The following is a 26581-nucleotide window of genomic DNA, read 5'->3' on the forward strand; positions in this document are numbered from 1 at the left end:
ATGTTTCTGTTTTCCATATATGGCCATGGCAACGTAAACAACATGTACAAGTGTAGTAAGTGAATTCTCTTTTGTGAAAAAGATCAAGACATTTATCAAAATATAACAATTACATTAGTGTAGAATATTACCCATCTTAACATTGATTAGTTTACCATATTACATGTATTTAAGTTTATACTGATTTCTTTTAGCTCGATTGTGACGACAGCTTCAAGCGTATTTGAACCACTCTTGCGGGTCTGCTTCATGGAAAGACCAGCACTGGTGTCACGTGAGGAAGTTTGGTCGTTACCCTAACGGGATTCGAATACACGATCCAAGGTTTAAGCGACCGACACCTTTACCACTAGACCACCGCTCCCCTTTATCATATTAAAGTCCGGAAGCTTAAGCCCATATTCTCAACGATTTATCAAAAAAATCTAAAATAAAATGTAAAAAAAAATGTAGAGCATATCCCTGTGCAGCTATTGGATAATAATGCGACCAGGAAGTCTCACGATTTGTTTACAGATATTCAGATGAAAATGTAAGTCAAAATTTAAATCAGTCAGTATCAAAATGTGATCGGCCGCATAAATCGTCGAAACGTCGGAAGTTAAATGTGCAAGCAATGTAAACATGTTTTATAATGAGAAAATATTTGTTTAGTTCATACTCTAGGTTGTAGAAATAAAGATAACTTAAAATGGTAATGTAAAATTTGGTAATAGATGTAAACTTTTTGACTTATCATGTTTTGTATGATTAATGTTCCAAACAAGCAGAGCATTTGAAACGACTTTGAACATCGTTCATGCGTATACAAATATTTAATACCACTTTTATCATTGTTTCGTTATATCTTTGTGTATACTTACATCCGACATCAAACTAATAGAACATGAAAATCTTCATTTTTACCCCAGATGTTCCAGAAAATAGATTTAATATATATAATAATATGTCCCTAATTATTTTCTATATTAACGACTGAAAAACATTTTGTTTACTCGGTGTAACAAATTGACAAACTGGTGGACAAAAAATCCATACCTGCACTGAAAACGAAAACGAGCTTTTTCTTTTTAAAAAAATAGTAGGACTCTTGAAATAAATAGATAAAAGTTCGGCCATATAAATTATTGGTTGTTATATACAGTATTTCTTCTGACTAAGAACGATAACATTCAGTAGCACACATTAACCATGAATATTAATTGTTTACACTGTTTATTTTCCAAGAAAACCTGTTTCATTTATTTAGACCCCACTGCAACGGTTTTAAATATCATGTTTCTGTATGGTAATAAAAACGTTTGGCATTAGCCTGGAAATTAAGGGCAGAATAAGTGCAGGTTAAGTCTCCTTCTGCTGCGTGTACTTCTGTTTTTTTTTTTTGAAGTCTGTACACTTGTTTGTATTCAAAGATAAAATAAAAAGGAAAAGTGATTGATTCAGTTCTAGAATGGATAAAGTATAAATCTAGCCGCTTCGTCTGTAAACTGATCTATCTAGTTTGATAGCCGCGCAGCAAAACAGTGCTGTTAATCAGAAGAAATTTAGCTTTATTTACCGTACTGCTATATTATTAAACTTATGTATTATAAATGCAGTTTTTTCTTTAAACATCTGATACTTAAGACATGCAGTTTTCCATCGTTTACCAAAAGTATTTCAGTCATAAACTGTGCCTCAAATCATTGACATGCTGTCCGCAAATAAAGAAACTTCCACATATGAATCAGAATTATTACAGACAACCAGTCTTCTGTCAAATATTTAGCCTCCCCCAGTGTCAATACATATTTACGCTCTTTCTCCAGCTTTAACTGGACTACCTCATCCGGTGATCTCAAAGCAGTCTTTCGCGCTATCTACAGCTTTAACTGGCAGTCGTCATTCGGAGATTTCAAAGCAGCCTTTCGCTCTATCTATAGCTTTAACTGACAGGCCTCATCCGGAGATCACAAAGCAGCCTTTCGCTCTATCTATAGCTTCAACTGGCAGGCCTCATCCGGAGATTTCAAAGCAGCCTTTCGCGCTATCTACAGCTTTAACTGGCAGGCCTCATCCGGAGATCACAAAGCAGTCTTTCGCTCTATCTATAGCTTTAACTGGCAGGCCTCATCCGGAGATCACAAAGCAGTCTTTCGCTCTATCTATAGCTTTAACTGGCAGGCCTCATCCGGAGATCAAAAAGCAGCCTTTCGCTCTATCTATAGCTGTAACTGGCAGGCCTCATCCAGAGATCTCAAAGCAGACTTTCGCTCTATCTTATAGCTTTAACTGGCAGGCCTCATCCGGAGATCTCAAAGCTGTCTTTCGCGCTATCTACAGCTTTAACTGGCAGGCCTCATCCGGTGATCTCAAAGCAGCCTATCGCTCTATCTATAGCTTCAACCGGCAGGCCTCATCCTGAGATCCCAAAACAGTCTTTCGCTCTATCTACAGGTTTAACTGGCAGGCCTCACCCGGAGATCTCAAAGCAGTTTTTCGCTCTATCTACAGCTTTAACTGGCAGGCCTCATCCTGAGATCCCAAAACAGTCTTTCGCTCTATCTACAGGTTTAACTGGCAGGCCTCGACCGGAGATCTCAAAGCAGCCTTCCGCTCTATCTACAGCATTAACCGTGATCTAAAAGCAGCCTTCCGCTCTATCTATAGCATTAACCGGTGATCTCAAAGCAGTCTTCCGCCCTATCTACAACGCTTACTAGTAAGCCTCACCAGTGATCTCAAAGCAGCCTTTCGCACTATCTATAGTCTCACCCGGTGATTTCAAAGCAATATTTTGCTCTATCGACAGGCTGACTGATCAGCCTCACCCGATGATCTCAAAACAGCTTGTCTATCTACTGCCTCCGGTAATCCTAAAGCAATCTTTCGCGTTATCACAGCCCTAACTGGTCAACCTTACCAAAAATCTCAAAACAGTCTTCCGCTCCATCTACATAGCATACTGGCTTGCCTAACCCGGTGATCTCAAAGCAGCTTTTCGCTCTACCTACAGCGTTAACTGATCAGCACTACCCGGCGAACTCAAAACAGTATTTCGCCCTATCTACAGCGCTAGCAGGTCAGCCTCAGTCTGTAATCTCAAAGCAGCCTTTCACTCTCTTCTACAGAGCTAATTGGTAAGCCTCACCAGGTGATTTCAAAGCAATCTTTCGCTCTACCCACAGCGCTTACCCATCAGCCTCACTCGGTTATCTCAAAACAGCTTTCCGCTCCAGCTACATCACTAACTGGTCAGCCTGTACCAGTTTTTTTGCTTTATCTTCATTTCAAAGCAGCCTTTCCATCTATCTAAAGCTGCAGCTGGTCAGCCTTACTCGGTGATATCAAAGCAGCTTTTCGCTCTAACTACAGCGCTAACTGGTCATCTCCACACGGTGATTTCAAAGCAATCTCCCGTTCTATCTACGGTGCTGGCTGGTCAGCCTCACCTGGTGATCTCAAAGCAGCCGTTCGCTCAATCTACAGTTCTAACTGGTCAGCCTCACCTGGTGATCTCCAAACAGCCGTTCACTCAATCTACAGTTCTAACTGGTCAGCCTCACCCTTTGATTTCAAAACAATCTTCCATTCTATCTAGAATGCTAGCTAGCCAGCCTCTACCGGTGATCTCAAAGCAGACTTTCGCCATGTATAAATGGCTAGCTAATGAGTCTAACCTTGTGATTTCAAAGCAGCCGTTAGCTCTACCTGTAGTCTTACCCAGTTCGAAGCAATCTTTTCCTGAATCTACAGCGGTAACTGATCAGTCTCATCTGATCTGGTCGCCCTCACCCGGTAATCTCATAGCAGGCTGTCGCTCCATCTACAGCGCTAATTGGTCAGCCTAACGGTGATCTAAAAGCAGTCTTCTACATTATCTACAGCGCAAACTTGTCAGCCTCACTAGGTGATCTCGAAGAAGTCTTTTGCTCCATCTATAGCGCTAACTAGCCAGCCTAACCTGGTGATTTCAGAGCAGTCTTTCGCTCTATTCTACAGTGCTAACTGATCAAAATATCGGTGATCTCAAAGCAGTCTTTCGCCCTACCTACAGCGCTAACTGATCAGCCTCACCCGGTGATCTTAAGGTAGCCTACAGTAGCCCTAACTGGTCACCTTCTTCCAATGATTTCAAAGCAGTCTTTTGCTATATCTTCAGTGCTAGCTGATCAGCCACGACCGGTGATATCTGCATCGATAACTGATAAGCCTCATGGTGATTGCAAACAGTACAGCGTTAACAGGTCAGCCTAACCCGGTGATTTCAAAACAGTCTTTTGCTCTATCTTCAGCGCTAAACGGATCTTAAAGCCCTGCTCCGCGGCTATTCAAATTCTATTGTGTGTATGCAACCCATGATTACAATAGGTAACAGTTAACGGCCACGCGCCACACTTTAGCACGCAAATTTTATAGAATTTTATATAAATTAGACTCTAGACTCTATTTTGACAGGCGTCACTGTTCATAGTCAGGATTTTCATGCTTTTTCAGTGACAATTTAAGGTAAAAAGGTAGGACTGGAGCAGGTCTTTAAAGCAGCCTTTCGCTGAACCTACAGCGTTAACTGATCAGCCTCACCTTGTGATCTCAAAGCAGCCTTCCGCTCTATCTACAGCGCTTACTGGCCAGCCTCACCTTGTGATTTCAAAGCAGTGAATTTCGCTCTAAATACAGTGTTAATTGGTCAGCCTATTGATGATTTTAAAGCAATCTTTCGCTCCGTCTACAGCAATAATTGACCAGAACCACCTTGTGATTTCAAAGCAGTCTTTCGCTCTATCTTCACAGCTATCGGATCAGCTTTACCCGATAATCTCAAAGCAGCCTTTTGCTGCATCTACAGCGCAAGCTGGTCGGCCTCAAGTGGTGATCTTAAAGCAGCCTTTCGCTTTTTCTATAGCGCTAGCTGGTCAGCCTCACCTGTCTTTCGTTCTACCTTAGCCTCACTCAGTGTCCTCAAAACTGCCTTTCGCTCTACGTACAGCGCTGACTGTTAGCCTAAGTCGAAAGTTACATAATGCTTTAAAAATGTTCTTAAAAGCAGACGAAACAGCTTTTCAAATAGATGTTATGCGTAATGATTAGAAAAGCCCTACTTTTAATATTGCACATGAACTGTTATAGTTAGTGCCATAATGGGAGGTAATAAAAACAATAGATTCAATAAAACACTAAAGTGTATTCAGCAATATTCAAATCTTCAACAAATGTTAAAGAAAGCAATTACTGAAAATAGGATTTAACAAGAAATTAATGTATTTCATGTTCATAACGGAAAATGTGACAGCCACATTTTATACAAAGGCATTATGAACCTTTAAAGCAATAAACTTGATAACACATATTTCTTTAATTTGACAGTTACGGGTACCATTCTAAAAGAAATGACAATCGTGCTGGAATATGGTATACAGTCTGTGCAGACACTTCAAATTTAGTTTATTCTTTCAAAGAATTCGCCCTTGACTTCCACACACGCAGTCGAGAAATCCAAGAGTTGAACGCTGCAGAATAGTTTTCCCGTGGTATGTGTCACAAATTGACATACGGGCCTTATTTTATCTGTATTGTAAATGCAGGTATTGCATCATCTTTTTGTAATTTTTTGAGTTATTGAGGTAAATGTCAGATTTCACGCAAAAAATACCTCTAATGTTTTTCTGTATTTCATAACTTAAATTTCCATGTAAATTTCATTAAATTCGGTTCAGTAATAAGAAAGTTGATATTTTATAAATTTCAGTAATTTATGGTTTTTATCCCCAAAACCACTATAATGGGCCTCAAATTGTCAATTTCAATCCGCGCCAAAGTAGCTAGATTCCCCGGCTATATCGTGAATCCCGTGGAAATACAAATAGTTAAGAGTTTACGCATAGGCCGTGAATCCCATGAAATTTAGTATTTGGCTGGACATTACCCTTTAAATAGACTGGACTAGATATGCCTTGCGCACACCACATTCCGACATTATAGACGAATCTATGTCTGAATTATTTTCTTGCTAGAAATTTATGCTCGATCGAGGTAAGAAATTTATTTGTTAGATTTTTGTATGATTTTTGCATTACGATTCTTATTTGGTAAATTTTTGTGCATTCTACAGAATTCTGTAACATTTACTTTTCGGCATATGATTTTGGCTAGTTTCGGTATGTCAGGATAATTTATTAAATTTTTCAGACTTTTGTAAATTATTTCGAAAGAGGAATCTAAAATGTTTCATTTATATAAGATGTTAGATTTATACTGAAATTTGTATCGTGATAATTGTAAAGCACTGTTTCAAAAACATATGTCAAACATTTTGTTAATTATGGAACGCCATTACTGCATTGTATTGTTATGTATAAATCTATATGGCAAGTCTAGTACCATGTATGTAATATATTATTGTAATTTGTAATTGTGTGCCAGTCTATAGCACATCTAATTAATGTCCGTTGTACTGTATGGCATTAGATATTATATGGATGCCAACTATGATATAACGTTTGATTTATATTGAATTTTGTTAATTTGTAGTTGTAAATAATAGCTGCAGTTCGTCATGTCCGTATCTATAATGTTTCATCATAAACTTTTCACATCTTTTTCATACTTCAATGTTAGACTTTTAAGTAATTAATTTTTGTAATAATGGAAGTAATTAGTGACGTATTTTAATCACGTGACGTCTGACCTTAGTAGCACATATATTTTGTATAAGTATCACGTATTATTTATGGGAGCCTACGGAGGTATGGTGTACCCAAAGGAGCAGTTATATGCCCTGACTTATTTGTTTTGCTATGGTGCTTACCATATGTTATATATTTTAGCTTCTTCGCCAGACGATTTTACCTGGTGATGTCATAACCTGGAAGTACAATGCCCGAGGTTCACTTGTCTTCACTCGCCTGGATGTGATTTTCCCAGCGCAGAGCTTTCGTCCCATGGTTGTGCCGTAAACCGCAAAGACGCTGATTTTTGTTATCCTCTGAAGTCAGCTCAGGGATGCAATCACCTACCACCATAGTGAGCCAATACGGAATCAACGTATTCACGGTTTAAAGGGACTTTATTTCAAGATACGTTTTGATATTGTTTGTGCTACTTAAAGTTCGCAGTTAAATTAAAGAACTGTGACACGTCACTTTAGAATGGAACTGTAAGATCTTTTGTATCCAGAGATACTGAACTTTGATTTTTTGATTTGTTTTGATGGTTACTGTCGCCGGTACGGCCTTTCCTGCCACAGTATGGTCTTTAGTAAATGAAAAATACCATTCCAAATGCTTTATGCGATAAATATTTGCGCCCAGCCAGCATCTATTTCAGCATTGGAAAGAGATAAACGCCACAAGGACTTAGATCTGAATAAGCGGGGTGATTGATTTGTACCGCTTTTTTATCTCTCAGAAACTTTTGAATGATGCCACTTTGGTTAGCCGCAGCATTGTCATGGATCAGCTCAAGACCACGAAGACTAGTCCTTCGTTGGATTTTTTTTTTGTATTTTCGTTTAACAGCTTTCAGCACTTTGTCTCTTAGAATAAAACTTTCCAATGACTGATTTCCCTGATGGTGTAGGACTTTGTACAACCGTATCCCTTGAGTTAAAGAAGATAAAATACGAAACATTTTTGACATTTTCAGTTCTTTTTGTAATTCCTGGTCTACGGTCACCTTTTTAAAGCCACTGTCTGTTGTGATTGCGAGGCTATGTCTCATAAAAATATACCAAGGTCTTATCTCCTGTTAGGAGCGATCATCTTAATTTGAGAATTTTTCAGCATTTCTTTATCACATTTGATCCTATTGGCCTCGTGCTCTTCGGTTAACATTTGAGGCACCCATGGGCTCAAATCTCTCTCATTAACCAAATGTTCTTGGTGAGAATCTCATGAGTTCTCACCCGTTGACATGCAAAGAAGAGACGCCGTGCACCTGGCGTCTTCATCAATCTGACGTCTTACAGCAGCAAGGTTCTTTGACGTCACTGCTGTGTCTGGCCTGCCAAGAAGAGAATTGTCAATAGGGACTGCCTGGCCATTTCTTACTGTATGTATCCACCTGATAATATTTTCTCTGATACTGCAGACTTCCCATATGAAGTATACAGTTCACTGAGTATCTGCCAACCCATGGAGTTATTTCTAAAGAATAACGTACTTTAATGTACGCTCTAATTCGCTTTTCAAAGCTACATGTATTTTGCTTAGTGTATATGACTACACCTGTTACAAATTTAGTGTATCTCTGAAACGGTGCCATCGTTTTCAATACAACTTTGCAGGATTATAAAGGCGGCATTCATGTATCATCCATGTGAAACATGAGTTACTTGCTTGTCCAACTTCTACGGAAGCGCGCGATTGTAATTTTTTCTAGAATGGCCCTGGTATATATATAAAGAAAATCAAATAAAATCACAATTATTGAGTATAAGTTACTATAAGATTTCTTTCCAAACTTTTTGTTTTCAATACTTTTAAGTGTGATGGAAAGCTTAAGTTACGTCAATAATGGTCTAAAATTTAGTGGAGTGTTCTTAAATCAAAATTGTATCCTCTAAAATTATTCAATGTCTATTTATCATTTGTGTTCTACAAATAAATTTCGGCGGCAAAGACATGAAGTAAACAAGTAGTTCAGATAAACGTCATGCGTAAGTCTGAATGGTTCTTCAACACCTCAAGTAAGTCACTGTGTCACGGTCGGACTTCTTTTATTGCGAAGTATTTATTTTAAAAACATTTTGGGACAGTTTGCATTACATTCTAATTTTAAACGATAAACAATAATTTGGAAAATAAATAGGCGTGTATTGAAATTGTCGTAATCTTTAAAGAACGAAACTTTCTTCAAATATACTCAAATATTGACATGCTCTTATTGATCAAATGTTATTGGATGGTTGTAATTTTCGATATCATTATCATTAGCATTTAAGTCTTCCTCTATGTAAAGTTAAAGAATGTGAATCAAATATTACCTTGGAATATTTAGCCAAATTAATATCTAACAGAATGTAAATAATTTCGCGGTAAGAAGTTAACAGTCTTAAAGATTGAAAGAAAAGCGATGTTGTCGAATTTCTAAAATTCTAAAAAACATTGTTTCTTTCTAGAAATTATGATTATCTGCTGATTTCTTTGTTAATATTATATTTAATAAAATTTAAACATTTATTCAAGTGACGAAACGGTATTAAGTTTTTTTCTGCTAGTTTTTTTTTTTTTTTTTTTTTTTTTTTTGGCTTACGAAATGAAAGGGAAATCGAGCGAGGCATCTTTCATCCAGACAGGCGCAAATCTTTCGAAAGGTGTTTGTACCTTAGTGAGATCGTGTGCTTCAGTCAAATTGGCTTTCTATTGTCCAGATAACATATCAAGTACATAAAAAGCAATGAGGACCTTCTCGCACGTGCATAATGCAACCATAATACTGCAAGTGGTGAAATTTGACATTTTTAAATAACATCAAAAAACGTTTGAAAAAGAAGCCACTGATTGACTGGTAAGGATATATTACGCTCTGACATTTTGTCATAAATTCTATGTATTTTTGTTTCAACTGCACATGAACAAGGATTGTGTGGAACACATGAAACATTTGTTTTTGCTAAAATACTCCTTTGGCAGTATAATAATAACATAATAAACAAAATGGATGTTAACCAAGGTGGACAAAGAAATAATGATGATGAGGACTATCACACAAGGACCAGTCACGTGCATAATCATGGTTCTATGCACGAATATAATGCCGTTAGAGAACAAGGGAATGAGATGCCGATACATGAACACAATATGATGAGAAAAGAACATAAAATGGTTCACACGGAGCATATGCAAATGCGAAAAACGGTATTTAATGTATTGTTTTTGTAAATTTATAAACATTTTTTGTTTGTTTAAGATTAAGGTAGACTATTTATTAACTGTATGATGATATTGTACTTAGAAAATGTATTTTACAAACAGTTTAAAAGATTTTCAGAAAATGCGTATAGTTAATATAAAATTGGGTTGACATAATTATGGTTAACCCTAATTTGACAGACATCGCGTTTGGGATAAGTCTTGTTGAATTAGTATAGACTTGTGAAACTGTAAGACATAAAATACAAAAATGTACAAACCGGCAGAATTAGGAGTAACAAAGTAAATATTATTAGTTACACTGCTTGTTGGTGACAGGATACGGGATATACGTTGTCGAGGAAATCCATATCAGGCTCGATCTTCGCTCTCGCCTGATATCGATTTTCGAGACAGCGTATATCCCGTACCCTGTCACCAACAAGCTGTGTAACGATTTTATCTTGCCGACTACCCTTTACTTAATGCTATAATCAACACATTTTGTAAATTAACAAAGCTACTTACAGTGCAGACTGGATTCCTACAATCATTTGTTTGGTCATCGTGTTTTGTTTATAGTTGATTTACCTCAGCCATAAAATGCACAATGACCTGTGTTTTGGTTAAATCACAAAACACAAAAGCTCATTTACACAGGTTATGATCTTGTTTCAGAAACACTAAAAAACTTCTTGTTCCATCCCTTCGAAAGTCACCAAATTTCACGATGTCACAAATGTCTTGATACTTCGGCTTTCATCCCGTTTCCTGTTAAATCATTTATCTTGCACGTAGATTAAATGATCCTACAACAAACTGCTGAGTAACAAATATGTCAATTCCTTTATTTTACGATGATTTAACTTAAAACAAGATTTCAACGTCCGTGTATCCCATACAGAGTTATTCCGCTTTTACGGCTAACTTTTGTCAAACTTCATGAGCCTCAACTTACAGATCAGCTCACGCGGAAAACCCATTCTACTCGATCCTCGGAGGATGGCCAAAACGAATACTAAGACTAAGACTCGAAGTTTCTTCGAGTCAGCCATCTTCCGTCAAGGAATTTCGCTATCTGACTCTGACTATCTGACAGGATTTATGCGAAGTCACTCGAAGGAAATCCTCGAAGTGACTCGGGATGAAATCCAATTAGCGGAATACACACCTGAATCGGTTTCTTTAGTTCCCGAGTCACTTGACGGAATTCCTTCGAGTGACTCCGAGACGAATTAATAGTTACCTGTAAAAATTTAACTGTGTCTCCTAGTAACTTCGAGGACAGATTTAACATTTGTTGGAGTAGGATAATTATATCTTACGTAGTGATACGCTAGAAAAAACACAGTATTTGTGAATAATATTTATGGTACCTTTTTTATTAAAATTAAAACAATTTATTATCTACCCGATTTTTCTGTTCACTTATTATTATTTCATAACTTTATGAGTAGTTGAGGCAGTTATTTCTCTCTTTTTTGTAGTTCCTTCTAGATAAATTATCAAATGAACAGCAACAAAAACTATCAGCAATATTATTACATATTTGGTATGTTAATACAATAAAGTTACTGAAATTCTTCTATGAAAATACAGGTCATTTTGACCCATTAACGTTCGCCAGAAATTTAGTGTACACAAACAAATAAAGTGGCATTCGTTCTAATTAGTAAACGATCGCCGTTCGATCAAACAGTAAAATATGTTACGCTAAATGGCGTTTCAAATAAATCAATTAAGATAATTTAACTACTTAACATCTCAGGAATGGCATAATTAATTATATTCTATTAAGCCCCTACTAATCTCATGGTTAAACATTGAGCAGAGACTGCCAACAAATTTGTAAATCCCTCTGCTCTACACTTAGGGCTATACTCATAGACAATATTCCAACACCACTCATTGAGTACACTCAAATAAATTGCCTAACGGTCACGTCTTTACTCAGGAAAGATTCAATTTGTATTTATAATGGTGAGTGACAGTCGAGTCAACTCCCAAGAGTGAGTGACTGTTGAGGGAGGTCCTGGGGACCCTTGAGTGTTTCTCAAGGTCTCATAATGTAAGTTTAGATGATAATTTTACAGTATTTAATTAATTTGAAGGTAAGATAATGGTGTCATGTTAAAGCGGAAGGTCATATTTGTGCAAGGTATTTTGGAAAAATTTATTATGTTCTTTTTTAATATAAGTTGTTGAGAACGAGGAAAACGCAAACTGACTCAACAAATTAAAAGACCATTTAATTAATAAAAACAGTTTAAATAGATCTAGGAAATCAAATATACATCTACGAAACCTAGCCTAACGGGGTTTATCAGTCACTCCCAGAAACACACGTCGTAGTAACAAATATTTACATTTCACAAGCCTAGATATCGGTTAATCTATCCTGAAAAATATAAATAATCCGTCAAATGAAATGTCATGAAGAACCTATCATTATTAAATCTCATTGTTTAAATGACAACAGAAACATTTATTTTATAAAAAGATAAGAGCCGCGCCATGAGAAAACCAACATAGTGCGTTTGCAGTCTGGTCAAGATCCATGCTGTTCGCTTTCAAAGCCTATTGCAATTAGAGAAACTATTAGCGGAGAGTATGGATCATGACCAGACTGCGCCGATACGCAGGTTGGTCTGGATCCATGCTGGTCGCAAACGCACTATGTTGGTTTTCTCATGGTGCGGCTCAATTATGTGTTTAGTAATTGAAATTAAAAAAAATACGCGGGCTGGCATTCAGAAAACACCAACAATTAATGGCAGAGTTAAACATTCAGTTGTTTAAATTAATTTCAATTTCAGCGAAAATTAAACTCTATATTTCTAAGTATAAATTAAATTCTACTAATGCAGATGAGTAGACTGGCTGACGGACGAACGGACGGAAGGACGTATTATAAAACAAATAGACGAACGGACGGACGGATAAACATACAGACGACAATAAGATGACAACTTCCAACTACAAAAATAATGATCAGCACTTTTGCATATCTTTGATGTCATTGTCATATAAACCGTTATAATCCTCTAAATCCATTGTGTACAATAAAACCATTACTCGAGCTGTCCTTCCGAAAGTTAAGATTGAGTGGAATTTATGAATATGACTTTCGAACTCCACTCACACTCCCGCAAGGTCTACTCGAGGTCCACTTGAGTGATACTTACCCAAGTTTGAGTCAAGTGTGAGTTTGAGTAACGACTACGAATATAGCCCTTAGTCGGCACTTATTTCATTTTAACAGTTTGTAAACATGTGGAAATAATTGCTGTTCTTTATTAGGGCAAAAGCCTCTATAAAGCGCTGTTTAGGTGGCATCAATTCACATTTGCCTTGAAAGTGTACTAAAGTCTTCATAGTGACAGTTGTAATAAGTTTCTTAATACAGAGATTTTTTTTCACAAAGTTTATCATGTCTTTGCGTCAACGCTCTAAGAAGGATAATTCTTTTCTTGTGAGATACTTCGAAGACGGCGAATATCAGGTCCGTTCACGTGGACATTTCAAAACATCTGACAAGGTAATTATCTGTTTTATATTTCATTTTATTTTAATATCAATTTATTTTTTTAACTGACGTCACTTATTAAAGGACAATGAAATGAACCGTTTTTAATGACTGATTAAAAGACAACAACCTTAAATAACTGTTTATTAAAATTACTTAAACTACTATCTATGTAGAGTTATAATATAAACTATTAGAATTTCAGTTTTAATTCGATGACTATTTGTTAACAACACGTCGAAACAATTAAAGTTAATGATAACATTTAGAAGCAGAAACCATTAGAAGCAACTTGAAAATGGAAGCGTGTATTTATGTATATTAAGTAAATTAAACTTGAAGTGTACACTAGGACTCGTCGTAGATTACCGGGTAATGTTTGAAGTTCGAACTAAAAAAATCTGTTTCGCTAAGAACACAAAATTAATCATTTGAACTATCTAGATTTGTGTAACAGTTACGTTCATTATCTGTTAAAACAATAAAGTTTTTTTTTCTAAATCTGGCACAAATCAGATGCTCTTGCAAACTAAGTTTGGATATTTTATGCTTAAACACATTTGTATAAACTGTTATATTATAATCATATACCGACCCATCAGGCGCACCTTATGTAAAAAAAAAAGTATTTATAAGCAATTTATTACATATTTTCATTGCTTCGTTCAGAAAAAAAAATCTTTTAGCTATATTGCTGTTATCAATGGCCATAAATCTACCTTTTTATGATAACGTATTTTAATCCTTGTGTACCGCAGTTACAGGGGTTGTATAGTACGTCATCAACAGGTGCGCGCAACACTTCCCGATGCGGCTTTTTGTGTCAAAACATCTCGATTCGGTGAGTAAACTTGCGATTATTACATTGATAACTAATAGATTCGGAAATGACATATAGTCTAAAGTACCCGCACATGCGTCTAGTTCATCATATACGTTTGCTTTTTTCAAGAAAGCCTTCCGTTTAAGAAACATTCGTGCACAATGCACTTCATGGAAACACTTCCCTATTCACCACACCATTTTATGTCGCATTACAAGAGTTTACATGTATTTCTGATAAATCCAAGCATTGACGGGTGTTCTTTTATGGTAAACAGATGTCAGTGATACATTGATTAGTCATTGGAATCTAAACTTTCCGAAAAATCAGTAAACTAAAATTTCGCCTTCCCGGTTCACCAACTGAATTGATGTCCTTCCCGGCTCACCAATTTCCAGCATGACTAACATCGGGCTGGTGCTCATGTAAATGTGATCACGCTTGCCTGGAAGTTCTATTAATTGGAATAACTAATTGTTAGAGTGCTTGCAATAGATGGTCCGTAAACTTCATTTTAGCATTTGAAGAAAATATTAAAAGAATGAGGCATATCTTGAACATATGTTGTATAATATAAACGTGCATATGTATGATATATGTTCTATCATGTCTTTATATTTGTTATTTTAGGTACATGAAAGATGAAAAAGGAAACAAAACTTCTAGTCTGCATCAATGGTATTGTCAATATATGTTAAAAAGGATTGCTGAGTGATTGGCATGCAAGACATAATTGACGTATTATATTTTCCAAAAGCTGTACGACATAATATTTGAGAAGTGGAGAACACCCTCTAACGGAATTACCCCAGACAAGGATTTCAACACTCGGTTGCTGTTTGAAGGTATGGATATAAATAACTGATTTAATTTCAATAATTTTACAGTAGATAAACCTTAATCAGAGTTATTGTTAGATAGGCACTTCAACAGATGATAATATAAATATAAATAGAAAGTATTTTGGAAACCATTAGTTAACTTGTTACTCTAATTATTTTTTCATGATAACTATATATGGCGTGTCATCGAAAGTAGTCGAGTATGATGGCTTTGATTCCGAACTTGAGTTCAAGGCAAGACCCGATGAGACAAATAAGAATATGCATTGATAATATGCTAAGTAAAGCAAAATTATATAGTTAAATTATTATCATGTGCTGTTTTTTAAAGGAGCAACCTTTTAATATATTTTTAAAGGTATAAAGTCGCATCAATGCAGTTTAGTTTTCAATGATATGCTACTATTTAATTTTGTTTAACGTTTCAGGGGCCACGTGTTCATCACAATTGCTCGGGAAAAATGAGAAATGACTGTATCGCGCCAACGAAATGTTCTTATTAATGGGTTTTAGATGTGCGCAGGGAAAGAACAAGAGTGACTGCAACCGAATTATAATTACCACTTAGTACAATGGGACATCGATTGAATCTACACTAGAAAGCGGTTCAGGATTTAAAATTTGACTTATGTTCAGATTTTGCTTGCAAATGTTAGTGCACCCAATTACATATTAAAACTCGAAGTGAGCTTGAACAGTGGTAGGACAGTTTTACTTGCAATGTAAATTATTTTATTTTTCTTAAACTGTTTAGTTGTTGAAAATGTTGTTGTATAAACGATTATTTAAAGTAGGAAATTTTACTGTTTTTTTTATTTAAACCCTTACACAGTGGAAGCCATTGTGACATAAACATACGCACATACACTTTCAAGACATAGCAACATTTTCCTTGTTATCAGCTAATGTAATATATATACACACAAATCAACGAAAGTAGATTTATTACTTGATTTTAGCAATTCTAAATTTTTTACACACATATACGAGTATAATGATGATTCATTAACTTTGGACGTAATTCTTTATAACTCAACATTTAAAAAAAATGAAATTCACCTTAAGTTTCATTAAGATCGCATTTCTGACAAATTCGTTCCACATTGTATGCCTTAATTTTCTTCGATCAAGAAGTAGTGTATATCTCTATGTCACATATTCTCAACAATTGGTATTATTCAGACACGACAGGGAACCCTAAAATAATTACAAAACTTTTGTGGTAATATTAGTGTAAAAGAAAAACGATAAAAGACTATTGATAATTTATTATCACATATTCTAAAACGCACAATACCCTCAACAGCATGGTTATTATGAAATTAAAGGCGTTTTATTTTAAATGGCTTTTTGTTTTCATCCACATTCTGAATAGACGACAGCAGCTTTCTGTGGAAAAAATGTCAAAGAATATGTCAACATCTATAGAGGAAGGAATTACACGGAAAAGAAATCTCTGAATGTTATTGATAAGTTACCGTGAAAACCAATTATTGCAATGATATACACCATGTACATGTTTACTAATTATGAAAATTATAAAAAGGTTGAAGTGGAGATTCACTGCCTATACTTCAAAATCAACAAAAATCAGAATATAATAACTCCTGAAACCATTAAACTGGAAAATGTTGAGGTTTTGCGCAACTACACTAATTATAACTCAGAAATTTCATTAAAACACACACAAATTGATAAAGTGGAAATGTAGTATAATCTGTGAACGTTTACTAACCGAAAAAAAAGAGATAAAAAGAATGTTTACATTGTTGTGTTTTACCCGTTATGAGCATTAGTGTCAACTACTTTTCATACAAAGTTTAATACTGCTGTTGCCTTTCATCAAAATCTGTCAATTGTTATTTAGAAGAAAGGAGAAGCAGTGACAAGACTCTGTGACTTCAACACAGACAGACAAAACAAAAAATGTTTCAATAAAAAATCACAATTGTTTGAAGGGCACCATTGTCACGCAATCTCACATTAAATTCCGTCTACAAAAGCTGTTCATGGCTAAATATTGTACGGTAGTGGTCACACGTAACAGTGAGCTGTTTTAAACGGTGTTTGCACATATTACCAGAACCTCAAACAACGACTACTTTCGTGGACTTCATTTCTGACTTTTTCACAAACATCCACAACAAGCAGGTATTGTTCTTTCTACAATTCTGATTTTTCTGACGTGTCATTTTATTCCCGAGAAATGCATGAATTACTATATGCAGTTTATGTTCATCTGTCTACGGATATAATACTACTGAACCCTAAGTGTTTTACTAAGCTTCATAATTTAATTCTGATAAACAGAATATTTCAGGTATTTCTGTTGTGATCTGAAAAAGAAAGAGTAAATCTGTCATAATATAGCCCTTGAAGGTAATTAAACAGTTTTACTGACATAAACGTTCATTGCTAAATACTAGTTTTGCTGGTATGGCAACCAAAGTACCATGCGTCAAAATAAATTGAAAGGCTACATACATATTATTAAGTCAAAGACGATGCCACACGGGCGGTGAGCCGGGAAGTGCGTCGTTTTACCTGGTGAACCGGGAAGGCGAAATTTCATATTATTGATTTCTTTGAAACTACAGATTCCAGTAATTAATTAAGGTATCGCTGACCTCTGATTGCCATAAAAGAACACCCGTCAAGGCATTTAGTCCTTAGAAATGCATGAAAACTCTTTTTATGCGATATAATATGGTACGGTGAATGGGGAAGTGTTTCCATGAAGTGCACTGTGCTCTAATGTTCTCTTAAACGTAAGACTTTCTTGAAAAATGCAAACGTCAGTAATAAACTAGAGACACATGCGGGTACTTTAGACTATATGTCATTTCCAAATCTATTCGTTACCAATAAAATAATCGCAAGTTTACTCACCGAATCGAGGTGTTTTGACATAAAAAAGCCGCATCGGGAAGTGTTGCGCGCACCTGTTGATGACGTACTATACCACCCCTGAGTTAGAGGTATCATAAAAGTGTAAATTATCGCATAGTGCGGCAATTTTCCTTTGATCTTTGCAGCATGTTATACATAGTAACACATAGCCTGGGAAGCCGTTGATAATATTTATGCTTTGTCAGAAGAAATAATACATAATATCTATGCATTGATCCGACTTAATTTGCGCTAATTAGTGTTAATTGGCATTCATCTAGTTTCTGATATTATCAACGCCTGGGGAAATCTGAAGGAGTTTCCATGTCAGTGCTGAATATCGACTTTCTATAATTAGCCTAATTAACATATGATCGTATTTGCGCTTGTTTGAAACGAAAACGAGGCAATTCTGCTGAAAACTCGGCAATTTTCGTAGATCACTAGGTCTTCATTTATATAACATCTCGATGGCTATGACGCAAACTTAAGTTTACTGACATATTTAAAAGTTATTACAACTTGCTGGAAAAGCTATGGGAGGTAAAAACTGGTATTTGTCTATGGCCCGGAAATGTTCGGAAACCTTCGGAAGTATACGATTCCGATCTGTCTTTTCCGTGAGAATTCCGTTTCTATTTTAAGCCATGGATTATTGCTTTCAGAAGTTATCGTTCTTTATCAGACACCCACATATTTCGGGTGTAATATAGGTGGCGCTGCGGTCGGAAAACAGGTTTCCCAAGGCTGTCAATTTGCAGGAAGAAAAAAAGTTAGGAATTGTCAGACTGGATTCCCAGGCTAAGTAACACACATTATTACTACAAAACTGTGCTGATATCTTACAAAACTGTTGCGATATATATCAACACGGAAATCTCTATGGAGTTTCATAAGAAAAAAAGTGTTCCGATATATATCAGCACAGTAAAACTGTTCCGATATATATCGGAACACCTTTTCTCTACTGAGGTCCTATCAAGGGAGTATAATTTTTTCCTTTCAAAGAAAATATGATTTTAGCTCCAATTTACAGTTCACAGAGAAAAAAATTGTCACAAACACCTACATTTATAAAGTAAAAGAATAAATAAACTAGAATATTTCAAAAACTTGATAGTTATTGCCAAATTCAGAAATACATGAAATATATGAAATTCTGAGATTTCTCAAATGTTTCTTTTTCTTTGATTTTTTTTACAAACAAAACAACAAGTTTTACAATATGTCTGGCCAATGAAATGCAAAGATTTAAAGCCAATGCAGAAATTTGTTGGGTACTTTTATCTGGGGAACACATTTTCTAAAACAGAAGTTTTAGTGTTTCAGTCAGCGAGGCGCAGAAAGGGAATCAAAATAGTAAAAATAATAATAAACAAATTTAAATGAAAATAATATATAAATTTTAATGATAAACTATGCGATAAAACAGTTATAATATGTAATGCTCGTGTGTTACCAGGATATATCAGAGCTAGGGGTACATCTCGTTATTTTTCTCTTCACATATCTGTCTCGGCCTACCGGCCTCGACGATATGTGCAGAGAAAAATACCCTCGATGTACCCCTAGCTCTGATATATCCTGGTAACACACTCTCACACATACTATAACTATTACATATTACAGAACAGAACAGAACAGAACAGTAATTTATTGATATAACTTGAACATGTACAGTTCATCGTTATAAGAACGAAATATACTAAACAATGCGAGAGTGAACAAAACAAAAGAACACTCAGTTAAAATTCATTCCATATTATTATTTGCAGTGTGACCTGCCGTGAGAACCAAAGACATATATGTAATATTTTCTAGATAGCATTCCCTCAGGGATAATCTTTCTTCAGCGATTGCATAATATGAGAGATAACATACGAAGGATACAATGTACACATTCATTGAATGTAAAAAGCGCGCGAGACAATACTGTCTGTCACTTCGTGCCGCTGTACGTCTAGTATAATTATAAAGTAAAAGTATGCAGAACTTTGGTAAACCTTACCTAATGCAAGGATTACTTTAGACGCGCAATACTGGTTGACACGAACAATACTGGTTGTCACGAACAATCTTAAATAACTATAAACCTTGCCGAAAAGAAACACAAGGTTTATCTTAAGACTTGAACATGCCGAAAAGCATTCACTAAAAATAGAGCATTTTGTATGTACATTTTGCAATTGTATTTAAGATTATTCAAAAGTATACAGTAACTAACACAATGTTTCTTTTGTTACAGACCACTGGGATTTTATTATCTTTTCTACCCTAAGGGTCATTATAGACGAGAATGTATTCCTTTGTTTTGTATGTTTTTTTCGATAATTTATTTTGGTCTTAATATTCTGCAGAAAAACCTAATAATTATTTAAAAAACAAAACAAGAACAAAAAACCAAAAAAAAAAAAAAAAAAAAAAAAAAAAAAAATAGTACAAGAAAAAAACCTTGTGTGAAAATCTGTAAAAAGATGCAAACTCATATTAAAGGCGGTCAGTCACATTTGAGCAACATTTTATGATACTTATTCCGTTTTCATTTATTTTATTAAGAGATTTACATAAGCAACAGGAAGATCTATTACATAAGTTAGTATCAATTAGAATATACTTTTTTATGAATTTGTAATTACCGCCCTCTTATATAAAATATTTAACTCTACCACCTAAATTTTCTATAATGAAATTGTTCGTGTTCAAATTGACAGTAACTTAATGTTTAAAAGGGTTCTTTCCAATAAGATACTGAGTGGCAAACAGTGCGTCATGATCAGACTACACGGATTGCAGGCTGATCATAATACACTGATAGCAAAGGCAGATTCAGTCGCGCTCGCATGATAAGGTAGAAGTGGTCTATTTCTTTGATTTATTATAATTTCAAACAAAAGGCAAGTTTCAAGAAAATGTCTTGTGTATTAAGAACTCAGTTAACATAAAAAACTGTAACTGATATTTTTAAATTTGTGAACAAATGTGTTATTTTATCACATTCTGATTAACCACCTATTCAAAAGTGTTATTGCTCTGGTTTTGTTTATTATAAAGAGAGATAATCACTTTGAAGTAAAATTATAAAAAAAACAATACAAGTAAGATCCTTTTAAAAGACAGATTTAATATCTCATTTCAGTTGACTGTGGGTCAGTGTTACAATGTTCAGTGGGGACGGGTGGGGACGACGCAGATTGCCGAGGCAGAGATTATCAACTCTGGATGATGGGAATAGATTTTTTTTCCATTTTCAGTTAAGATATTCTGTACACAGGAGAATCGAGTTACGATGAATTTATACTTTGTTCCTTCATACATGCATACCTTGTTAAATTCCCTTTATAAGTGATTTCAACATTCAATACACAACTGTTAAAAGAATCAGTTACGTTGCTTTTTCGAAATAACAAACATTCTAAACGAAAAGTATATGCGACCCACTTCCTAATTTCATTAATTTACCCGAGCTAGGATGATCATAACCAACAATGTCTAAACCAAACACATATAATTTATTTGACATTAAATGTTTTATTCGAAATATCGTCTTTCAAATATTTTCTTTACAAACATCTAATGACGTTTTAGATTACTAAATATTTTTGAAAATGTGTATGCATTTTCAGAGAAGGTGTCATTATCACATCTTTAAACAGATTTCTGTATAAACATATTAGTAAGGGTTCTTCACTATTGAATCGCGTATGCACATATAATACAATAGACTTTACGAGTCGGACGCACATGAATAAGCTTAATCAGTGTCCTGTTTACTTGAAGTTAATCAAACCAAATTCAGTAGATGAGCACGTCTGCGAACATGTTCGTCTGTTTCTATTTTGTCGTTGAAATATCTCAAACTTTTGCCTTCCGAGCGTTCCGTAAACAGTCTGTTCGGAGTGTCTCCAGTCGCAGCGCCGTTCATTCGCGCGCACACAGGGACAACTTTATACAAATGATCGATGTAAATGTTACACTGCTCAACAGTCATTGCAACACTCCAAAATGTCCTAATGCATTCGATAAGCCCTTCTTTTGTTCTTGGTCCCATTTTAGCGACATATCGTTTGAGCTGTGCCCATATCATTTCAATTGGATTAAGGTCTGGGCTCTGTGCAGGCCATTTAGGGTAGTTTATCTGACTGGCGTCTAAGAAGTCACGTGCCATGCGCGAACGATGTTTCGGATCATTATCCTGTTGGAATCTGTGCCCGTCTGGGAATGTCTGTCGCACGAATGGGACTAGATTTTCCACAAGAATAGAGACGGTATAGAATTCAATGTCCATTATTCCCTCGAATATTGAATTTTTGTAGGACCTCTCCTACTTATTCCTGCCCACACATGGATCTTAAGGGGGTGTTTAGGCTTAGGGAGACATTTGTTTAACGACGTTTTTGGTCTATAACTGGTCCGTTTGTTGGAATGCAACTGTATAGAAGATTCATCAGAAAAAATAACATTGTTAAAGTTTTCATTTATTCTTACCAATTCGTTGTAGAAATCCATTCTGACCTCTTTATTAGTGTCACTTACAAGCTGAGCATATCTTGGTTTAGCGTTTGTATATCCTGCAGCATTTATTGCACTCTTGGTTGATGACAGACTGATATTAGCACCGTCCTGTAACAAGGAATTATGTATATCCCTGCTTTAAACGCATGGATCTGTTCTTAGAATTATTTCCACGTCGCGCTGTGATATTACTGTGAAAACATGTTTTTGATCTTCTTGAGCTTGATCCACATTGAACCTGCCGTATTCATAGGCTCGAACCCAGTACCTCACATTATCGCGAGTCACGCTTACACCCCTTGCGGACAATGTTGACATTATAGTCTTAGTAGGAAGTCCTGCTCTGTGCAACTGAACAATGTCATATTTTGTCTGAAAGTCAATTCTCCCCATTGTTAAATACGTTTAAAAAGTAAATCCTATCGTGGTAAATGGTAGGCACAACAAATAATAAATCTTTAACTTAGACTTTTTAATAAATGACTTTCTCTTGTATGATCTTAATTCATATAGCAGTAACGTGTATTGTCATGGGTGAGAAATGTCATGTTACGTGAAACCAGGTGAGAACTGTCATGAGATAGGGTACCAGCTGTGTGACACATGCACTTCAGTATGCAAGAATGTGACACATCCGTTTTCTAGTATATTTTGTTTTTTCTGAAGAGGATTCTTGACCTATCCGCTAAATTTGATACATTGCTTTTTTGTTATGAAATAAGCATATACAGAACAACGTTTTAACAGTATGAATTTGTGTTGTCCTTTTAATCTTACTGTTAAAATTTTTAAAAAATCATAAACACCGCACGGTAACCGGTAGATACTGCTTTCATCCTCACATTATTATGACATCACATATTATTTCTACAACGATTGAATCACTAAATCAATTAAGATTATATATATGTAATAGTTTTGTTTGTTATTTCGTATAAAATCGATAATATCTTTAAATCAATCGATACCGAAGTTATTACCGGGTTATGCTATTGAAACGAAGTGTAAGATTAAAAGAAATAAAATTATTGTAAAAATAAAATTTTTACTGGTCTGGTAATCTTATCCTAGGCGAAATATTATGAACGAATAACGTTACCGCTCGGCCAACTTTGAATCATAAACGTAGCAATTTTATGTTAATTTGTTTGTTTTTACTTCAAAACATCAATATACTGTGCGATACCTATACCCAAACGACAATAATATATAATGAGCCGCGCCATGGGAAAACCAACATAATGGCTTTGCGACCAGCATGGATCCAGACCAGCCTACGCATCCGCAGTTTGGTCAGCATCCATGCTGTCCGCTAACGGTTTCTCTAATTGCAATAGGCTTTGAAAGCGAACAGCATGGATCCTGACCAGTCTGTGCGGATGCGTAGGCTGGTCTGGATCCATGCTGGTCGCAAAGTCACTATGCTGGTTTTCCCATGGCGCGGCTCATATATTTCTTCCTGAGTGAATAATATACTTCAATAAGCTTCAAGTTTAAAGACAAATAATGCGAATAATATTTGATTCAGTTCTAAACAAGTTTTTTTTTTTTAATTTCAGGTTCAGGTCGGGAAGAAAAGGACTACTATTCTTAGCGTTGGTTCTCCGCCATCCTACGATACTCCACCCGCTTCTGCGCAACAAAGTATTGATGTATCGTCATCAGTCACCACAGAAACGACAGACACCAGCCAGATACCAACTTCTGCCACATCAAACCAGACTTCCTCTAACAAGCCGGATTATAACGAACAATCTATTGAAGGACCAGCCACGCCCTCCACACACACGGAACCAGAAAATGGTAACACACCAGTCACTGAAACAGAAACATCGAGACCGTCTCTGACACGTTCTCCATTTAGACCAGTCCGTCCGGTGCAGCCTTCTCCGCAAATGAACCAAACTTTGACTTTGTTGAATGTGCTTACAGATCAAGTGCGAGACCTATCAAAGGAAGTAATTGAGAGTAAAAAGGGACAGGCCGCGTACAATAAAAGATTAACAGATATTGAAGCTACTCAGGCAGTGATTATGAGTAAACTTGATATTTTGATTAATCAAAAGCAACTCCAGTCTTCACCTGTAGAGGACTGTGCCTCGCATGACACCGAGGAAGCTCCTGATATTGATGACCAGTATGTGTTAAGTGAGTCGCTGTTAAGAACTCTTAAGACATGAAGCAAACAACGAGCAGCATTTCGCGTGTTTACTCCTTCCGCATGTATTTCCAGAGCTGTTCAGTGTAGACAAATTACGTGTATTCTATAACTGGAGTGGGAATGCTCACGGGAAGCAAGAGTTGGATCCAGCCAGAAAAGCTGTGGTTAAGAAATAAACAAACCTTTACTATCCAGAAACAAAAAATCCTACATGTTGGGTCCAGGTTGTTACACGTGTAAATGAACGTCTAAGAAGAAAGGACAAACTACCGAAAGTTCAACGCCAAACTGAAAATGAAGGAGCCCAAGATTTCCAAACTCTTGAGAACATTCGACCCCTGTCTGACTTGGGTGTCAGTTTCACCCGGTACTTGAACTCTGTGTGAAATACAATGCCTTTTTAAAAGAGAAAACTATAACCAGCTCATCAAATGTTGCATTTACCAACAGACTGTAGGTTAAGTAGTAAAAAATCTTCGGCATGTGTCACGCAATTTGACATTCTTACATAAACTGAAGTAATACAGTTTTATGTTTTAGCATGTTTACTGTGCAAGTATTTTATCATGATTATTACAAGTGAATGAAAGTAATTATATACATGAAAACGTTTTGATTGTGTTCAGGATTTAATTTACAGCCGTGTCATGTTGATAAATATTGCATGCATAAGCATGTATAAACAGCAGCGTTTTATGTAAATAAATGTGAAATCACCAGATAATGCAGTTTTGTTATATCAAGTAAATATCACATTAAAATACTGTACTGTGTATATCATCACTTATCAATTCCAATCATATATACATAATAAATCTCAACTATTCTTTAACGGCAGTTATTTCGTATGTGTCCAGTTTTATACAATTCTTGAATTAAATTACTTTTACATGAATTCAGTTCTAATTCGAATAGCAAAGTAAAACTATTTCAACATCATACTTATTTTCTTTGCTTTTGGTTTTATGCCGTTTTTCAACAGTTTTTCAGTCATGTAACGGCGGGCACTAAACCTAACCAGTGTTCCTAGATTCTGTACCAGTACAAACCTGTTCTCCGCAAGTAATTGCCAACTTCCCCACATGAATCAGAGGTGGAGGACGAATGATTTCAGGCACAATGTCTTCTATCAAATCTACACGGAGAACATACGCCCCTCCCGAGGATCGAACTCACGTCCCCGCGATCCATAGACCAACGCTTTCTTTTAGAGCTAAGCGGGCGGGCCTCTACTTAACATTTAATATTTTAGCTTCTGTTATTTAAGTTTCCCTATGAAACTTTTTCAAAATAAAAATTCACAAATTTTAGACAATGAAAACAAGCTAATCATGTAATATTCTATCCAGGTAAACGAATACTGCCTCGGAGTTTCGTGAAATCATCTCGCGGCACTCGAAATGACAGATTAATCGTTTATTACAGACTCGGAGTCGCGCGGTGTGGCCATAAAATATCAGTACAGATCATAGTGTTACCTGTATAATTCCGACTCGGAGTTTCTTGAAATCATCTCGCGTCACTCGAAATGACCGGTTAATTGTTTATTACAGACTCGGAGTCGCGCGGAGCGGCCATAAAATAACAGTACATATTATAGTGTTACCTGTATAATTTCGACTCGGAGTTTCGTCAAGTACTTCCTCGGAGTGACTCGACGAAATTCCGCTAAAGTAATAAAACTGAAAAAGTCGGTACTCCGAGTCAGAATTAGGCAGTACTCGGAGGAATTCCTCGCTATGCAAGATTTTTCCTTCGAGGAAAAACGGAAAGTGGGTTTTCCGCGTGAGCTGATCTGTAAGTAGAATGAAATCGGCAAGAAAACACTAAATTTACCCTCGGAAACGATACTATCGCTGGAGCTCATAAATAATCTGACTTGATTCAATTACGCCAGCAGTGTGGCAGCCATTTTGTTTTAAACAAAATTCATATCTGAAATATACTAGCAGGATATGGAATATATCCTGTCTCCACGTGACGTCTATTGACCAATAG

At 35.9% G+C, this 26581-nt stretch overlaps 1 protein-coding gene and 1 long non-coding RNA gene across 3 annotated transcripts in view; both read left to right on the top strand.

Annotated features, from left to right (window-relative positions):
* Nucleotides 1-5035: 5035 nt before the first annotated feature.
* Nucleotides 5036-26581, top strand: part of LOC123525125 (uncharacterized) — a 29615-nt gene continuing 8069 nt past the window's right edge. Inside the window, exons 1-3 of one of the 2 annotated variants that reach the window (XM_045304990.2) lie at nucleotides 5036-6012; nucleotides 6807-9836; nucleotides 23982-25850. In XM_045304990.2, coding sequence (XP_045160925.2) covers nucleotides 9636-9836; nucleotides 23982-24602 — 822 coding nt within the window. In that variant the 5' untranslated portion in view covers nucleotides 5036-6012; nucleotides 6807-9635 and the 3' untranslated portion in view covers nucleotides 24603-25850. Of the gene's footprint in view, nucleotides 6013-6806; nucleotides 9837-23981; nucleotides 25851-26581 lie in introns of those variants that run through there. The other variant, XR_008370152.1, reaches the window with a different exon arrangement.
* LOC128555546 (uncharacterized) lies at nucleotides 10538-16192 on the top strand. Its single transcript, XR_008370153.1, has 3 exons — nucleotides 10538-14197; nucleotides 14810-15024; nucleotides 15450-16192. It is a non-coding gene; the product is annotated as an uncharacterized LOC128555546 (long non-coding RNA).

The sequence above is a fragment of the Mercenaria mercenaria genome, chromosome 3 (genome assembly GCF_021730395.1).
Source record: "Mercenaria mercenaria strain notata chromosome 3, MADL_Memer_1, whole genome shotgun sequence".
Lineage (NCBI taxonomy): Eukaryota > Metazoa > Mollusca > Bivalvia > Venerida > Veneridae > Mercenaria > Mercenaria mercenaria.